Source organism: Triticum aestivum, unplaced genomic scaffold, assembly GCF_018294505.1.
Source record: "Triticum aestivum cultivar Chinese Spring unplaced genomic scaffold, IWGSC CS RefSeq v2.1 scaffold9924, whole genome shotgun sequence".
NCBI classification, from domain to species: Eukaryota; Viridiplantae; Streptophyta; class Magnoliopsida; order Poales; family Poaceae; genus Triticum; species Triticum aestivum.
The window spans coordinates 14574-20921 of NW_025229337.1; the positions used below are offsets into that span (position 1 = coordinate 14574).

A 6348-nucleotide genomic window follows, 5' to 3' on the forward strand; every position below is an offset into this window, starting at 1 on the left:
TTATTAATTTTATAATATTTAGGATAAAAAAGAAACAGACATCATGAATAAATGGTAGGATGACAAGAAAAAAAATACTATAATGAGAGGGAAAACACAAGGATTAAAATTGTGCTTGAAGCATCTATCGTGGTAGCCCTAAAATGGAGTGATAGTGGTGGTATTTCCTACATTCCCATGACATAGTTATGGAGGAAAATTGCAATGGGATTTTTCAGCCACGATAGCGACCAAATCATGTGATTAAAATATGGGGAGTGTTACGCGCCATATCTGCACCATCGAGCAACTGAGCGACGCCCTCAACCTTTGCGATAGAGGTATGTTGCAGGAACGTCGGCGCGCCCGCATCGCCGCACCATTGTGCTTCCACTGCAATGTTTCCCGTGTTTTTAGAAACATGTACAGTGTTGCAATCCCAAGACCTGTATCGACCGGCTCCTTTGCAGCTCAACTCCTTTGCAACACTGGAGCTTGTAGCATCGGTGGTGGATGGCGGGAGGAGAAGGAGGAGGGGACAGGGGGTGACAAGCTTACAACCAGTGCAGATGACTGCCTGTTGTGTGCCATCTCCGGCTTGCGTCAGATGAAGGGACACAAGGAGGAGACACCTACAGCAGCTTGCGGCGGCTGTCACGACCAGGTCATGGTGGTGGACGACGATGGGTTGCCGACATTGCCACAAAAGGGTGGGCTCGGAGAGGAGAGGGAAGCTGTAGGGGAGTGGGAGCTGCCATGCTAGCATGATCCACACACAACCGCTCGCACCATAAAAAATTGCAATGGAAGCGGTGTGGGCCTATGGGGGGCACGTAGCGCACAAGGAAGACGATGGATGCTGGGCTGCAACCCATCGGGTGATTTGAATTGTTTTTATTAATATATTAGGGAAACTATGATATCTGAAACCACCTTGAGGTAGACGAAAAAGTAGCCCAAATCCAATACATGATGTACTTTCTCTGTCTCAAAATAATCCCAACTTTGTATTGATACTAAAGTTGTGACACTTAATTTGAGACGAACTGAGTATATACATAATGTTGATGTCGGCGCTGTCTATTCATTCGTGGAACATTGACTTCAAGTCGTCACATCCAATCCAGAATATAGTGTGCATATTTATGTCAGAAGTCAGAACCGGAGGTTCATTCTTCGATAAAGAACAGAACGTCAGAGTCACAAAACTTCTGCTCTGGTCCCTGGAATACTCGCGGCAATTTCCTAACTGCCCAGTGTCCACCCTTAAACTGATGACAATCGATAGAAAACAAGCCAAGTAGTATATCCCATGGTGCGCATTTATTTCTGAATTTATTTCAGAATTTTCGATGATGCGCATTCAGTGGAAGGAGACGTTCTCATCTTCGTAAATTTCAAGATAATATGCCGGCTCAGTCTTTTTGAGGTGTTCATAGAGATAGGGTATGCGTGTGTGCGTTCATAGGGATGAGTGTATGCGCACGTATATGAGTGCTTGTGTCTATACAGATGTTAAAAAAAAAGAGCCTAATTTTGTACTCTTAGTTGGTCACGGTATTGGTTGGAAGACCCGTTGTTTTGATTGGTCGTCACGGTGTGATGTTAGCAAGTTCCCGCTTCCGGTCAAAGGCTCCAAGCTGGCGTAGCTAATTAACCAATCGAACGCTCGCTCGAACGTAGCACACCAGCAACCAGTCACCACCATGCCCACGTACCTCCTCCTCCTCTTCTTCCTCGCCTTGTGGCCACCGGAGGCGAGCGTTCACGCCGCCTCCGCCACAGTGAGCCCGTTGTATACACTCTGCAACCAGACCACCGGCACGTACGCGACAAACAGCACTTACGGCTCCAACCTTCGAGCTCTCGGAGCGACCCTCACCGCGGGCGCCGGCACGTCGGGCTTCGCCAAGGGCAGCTCCGGCGAGGCGCCCGACAAGGTGTATGGCGAAGTGCTCTGCCGCGGCGACTACACCGGCGCCAACTGCACCGACGGCCTCAGGGCCGCCTTCCAGGACGTGGCCGACCGCGTCTCCTGCCGGCGCGCCGTCGTCTACTACGACCAGTACATGCTCCGCTTCACCGACGACGAGCGGTCCCTCTCGAGCCTCAGCAACGAGCCCGAATGGTCCGCGAGCAATATGAACTCGGTCAGGGGCGCAGAGGCCGCACCGCGGCTGATGGAGACGGTGGTGAAGCTGATGAACGACCTGGCCGACCTTGGCACCTCCGGCGGCCCCAGGCTGACTAGCCGGTCCCGGTATGCGACCGGCGAGGCGGGGTTCGGCGAGCAGGGCGTGAGCACCGTGTACGGGCTCGTGCAGTGCAGGCTGGACCTTGCCGGGCCACAGTGCAGGAGCTGCCTTGAAGGCATCATCAAGCAGATGCCAAAGCTGTTCGGCGATGCATCTTCAAGCCGCGTCGGTGGGAGGATTATTGGAATTCGGTGTAATTTGCGGTACGAGAAGGAGCTCTTCTTTGAGGAGACAAACGACACTCTCAAGATCGACATGCCCAAAAGTACGTGTGTTGCTTCACTGTTTACAACTCCATCTATTAAGATTTTTTAAGGAATCCACGCGTAGTTTAACAGCATTTCACAATCCTAACTCCTAAGGCCTAGCAAGGGAAACCATGTTGTTCCAAACTCCCTGTTACCTACTGATTTTGCGGCCTTTTTGATACAAAGATGGAGTGAGCCCGGTGCTTAAGATTGTCATATTTGGAGTTCCTCTTCTAGTTTTGCTCATCCTCGGCTTGCTCCTAAGGCCATACATCGTCAAGAAAGTCAGAGGTAAAGAATTGTTGTTGTTGTTGTTGTTGTTGTTGTTGTTGTTGTTGTTGTTGTTGTTGTTGTTGTTGTTGTTGTTGTGTTGTTGTTGTTGTTGTTGTTGTTGTTGTTGTTGTTGTTGTTGTTACTGTTACTATTACTATCATCATCATCATCATCATCATCATCATCAATGTTCAAAGAAGCGGAAAGCATAAGCGAAACGGAAGGTCACAGCTTAGAGCAATGGGCGCTTCAATGTTTTTTGAAATTGGCTAGAATTTGATAGATTTTGAATAATATACACAGTAAAATAGGAAACATGGCACATGGGTACTTGATATAGCATCTAAAACACAGTTCACACCGTAGCATCAGGTTCACATAGCAAGAAAAATAACAACTAAAATGCGGTTCAGTTCAAATAGTCATAACCTAAAAGAGATCATGTGAGAATTTTGCCAGAATATGAAGGAAATGGTTCCCAACAGAACCTAATAATAAGATAAATGGCATATTGCCATTATTGCGCAAGCCGACAAGCAAAAGGAGTTCAAAAACAGCCAAATTTTGGCCAAAGTTAAGAAGAAGAAAAACTTAACCTACCGCTTAGGACAAAAGCGAAGAGGTTTGCCATCGCTCATCGCTTAAGCGTGCTTAAAAACGCTTTCTTGAACATTGATTATTATTATTGTGATGGTGGTGGTGGTGGTAATGGTAGTAGTAGTAGTAGGAGGAGCAGTAGTATTGTTGTTATCATCATCATCATCATCATCGTTTGCATGATTGCAAGTTATTCTTTCATTTTGTTTCCACATGAATATGTTTTTACCTTGCCCTTCCTTGTGTAGAACTGTTATTGGAGAGGGATCTAGTCATCCTGGAAGAGGAAATTGTTAGTGAAAGCGACTCGAGGTTTTCACTATTTAGATATTCAAAGATAAGAAGTGCTACTGATAACTTCTCGAAGGAAAATAAACTTGGAGAAGGTGGATTTGGTCATGTTTACAAGGTAATTGCATTTACTTGAATCAACCTTTGCGAATGTTAGCCTTACTGAGACAAAATAATACTCCTTTAATTTTCGCAATCCTATATTTCAGTTCATTTTGCAGTTGTTCAAAAATATTTAGTAATTCAAATATATAAAAAATTCATGTGTAACTTCATTTCTTGAATTGAATAGAGATTTATTTTCTCCCAATAACGATGCATATCACACATGCACATGAAAGGAAACTTTTTTTAATCAAAATCATCTCAATATAGCATCATGAACAAGCGTATTTATTGCGATACAATGTATACAAATACCATATTATCAAGATAGCATTACTCATATATTGATCTGTCATGTAAAAATACATGTACACTTCATTAGGGTCGGTTGCCTCACGATCAAGACATAGCGGTTAAACGACTTTCTCCAAATTCAGTTCAAGGATTCCGTGAGTTCATGAATGAAATCAAACTCATAGCCAGCCTCCAGCACAAGAATCTCGTCAAACTTCTTGGATGCTGCATCAAAGGCAAAGAGAGGATACTTGTATATGAATTTTTGCCAAATGGTAGCTTGGAAGAGTTCATTTTTGGTACGTTCACTTTTCTCATGCAAAAAACAAAGATAATACCATTGTACTTTCACCACAAAAATAACAAAAGGCCAAAATATCTTCTGTTTATTTATTCGAATGAAAAAATAACTATGTATCTCTATATTCACATTTTAAATTGTAACTCAATAGGGTCAGGAGCAAAGCGGAGCTGGCCTGTACGTCGCCACATAATTGAAGGAATAGCAGAAGGCCTTCTCTACATGCATGACTACGCACATGAGTGCATAGTCCACAGAGACTTGAAACCAAGTAACATCCTATTAGATCATGAAATGAATCCAAAAATTTCCGACTTTGGGATCGCAAGGATATGCCTCCCCAACATGACAGAATCAAATACAACGACAGCTATGGGAACATTGTAAGGTTTTGATTTTATGGGCTTCACATGTTAGTTCAGACTTATATTTGGTTAGTAAGCGAACCTTATTGAAAAGGCGGGAATATTTGTTTAGCTAGCTAAGTACCTTGTTAGTTGAGACTAAGTTGAGTTCCAATGATTCATCAATATTATATGACGTATATTTGAAGGAGATGGTGTTAATATTTTCGAGCGTATGCAATACATAGATATATACTATCACAGTGTAGAGGTCGTGGAGAGGGAAACTTAATATTTATTTGTGTATATGCATTAAAAAAAGCTAATAGAGTGACTAATGAATCTTCCACCTACGACCTGTATTAGTGTTGACTTCTTCAAGGCATCTTCAGACTAAGTCAACTAAGTTTGCAACTTCTCCTTTCCGTGATCTTTCTTGCAAATCTGCAATAACAGGAGTACCGGGGTATCAAATGGAAACGTTCAATCAACAATGAAACTGATTTGATCAAATGAGCGCATGTCACGCCTATCATCTAATTCCCATTATATTTCTTTCGGCTGAGAATCATTATAATTTACAGTGATCTTGTTGGCATATATTGTTTTATTTCAGTGGATACATCGCGCCGGAATACTGCTCCCAGAGTGTCTACTCAACAAGGTCAGATGTTTTCAGCTTCGGCATCCTAGTTCTCGAGATCATAAGTGGGAAGAGGGCTGTCGGTTCCTACCAATTATCTGGAAGATCATACGAGCTCAGGAAATATGTGAGTAAAATAAAATACTTCAAAAATGAAGAATCCACACATAGTTTGCTTTAGTCCCTCTACTAAGCCAGCAATTAGTAATGTGTTATCTGGTTCAATCTATATATAAAATCACTATGCCTAGGTCAATTATCACCCCCTTGCATTTTTTTTCTTTCAAAAATATGAACATTTACTTACTTCTTTTAGGGGACATTTACTTACTTTGACCGCAAGACATGCTTGTTAATGCACAATTAATCTGTTTGGCTATTAGGCTTGGAAACTATGAAGAAGGTAACGATTTTTAACAAATAATCTGTTTCGGTAATAGGCATGGCAATTGTGGAGAGAGCAGAGGTGCGACGAGCTGGTGGATGATTCGCTGGGCGAGGAGTACCCAGAGATGGACACTATGAGGTGCATCCAGGTCGCCCTCTTATGCGTCCAGGATGTCGCGGAGGACAGGCCTACCATGCGCGATGTCACGACGATGCTGAGCAACGGAAACAAGAGGCTGCTCCTGCCTGCGCAGCCCGGTTTTTGCAGCATACACATCAACACTACCGATAATGAAATAGGGCTGTGAGTCTGAACCAAACCAGGACTTTTGTTTAGACATCGGTGGTGTTTGTTATGTGTTAGAGAGAAACAAAGTGCAAGAGAACTGTTTTGTGATCCCATCAGGAGTACAAAAGATGACTGTTGCTTATGAACATGCCATCAATGGCGATCTTTAGACTCGTCAGTCCGTCTCCGATTTACTACAAAGACACCATTCCTTGCTGTCAAAAGAGGACCATAAACAAAAGAGTTGAAAGAAACAGGTTGTTGAGGTCTGATGTCATGGTCGTTAAGAGTTAGGGCGTGGCGTCGTTGTATCTAAGATATACTCCCTCAGTCCACAATATA

The 6348-nt window shown here is 43.4% G+C and overlaps 1 protein-coding gene across 1 annotated transcript; it reads left to right on the top strand.

The window, feature by feature from the left end:
- Positions 1-1624: 1624 nt before the first annotated feature.
- LOC123175010 (cysteine-rich receptor-like protein kinase 15) lies at positions 1625-6117 on the top strand. The gene is made up of 7 exons (XM_044590129.1): positions 1625-2499; positions 2669-2773; positions 3601-3761; positions 4131-4341; positions 4495-4726; positions 5304-5457; positions 5771-6117. The coding sequence occupies exons 1-7, from the start codon at positions 1686-1688 to the stop codon at positions 6023-6025; spliced, it is 1932 nt and encodes a 643-aa protein (XP_044446064.1). The 5' UTR covers positions 1625-1685; the 3' UTR covers positions 6026-6117.
- The last annotated feature ends 231 nt before the right edge of the window (positions 6118-6348 follow it).

Coding starts and splice junctions, on each gene's coding strand:
- LOC123175010 (XM_044590129.1), top strand. CDS start 1,686: ATGCCCACGTACCTCCTCCTCCTCTTCTTCCTCGCCTTGTGGCCACCG. Junction 2,500..2,668: donor CAAGATCGACATGCCCAAAA/GTACGTGTGTTG, acceptor TTTGATACAAAG/ATGGAGTGAGCCCGGTGCTT. Junction 2,774..3,600: donor CATCGTCAAGAAAGTCAGAG/GTAAAGAATTGT, acceptor TTCCTTGTGTAG/AACTGTTATTGGAGAGGGAT.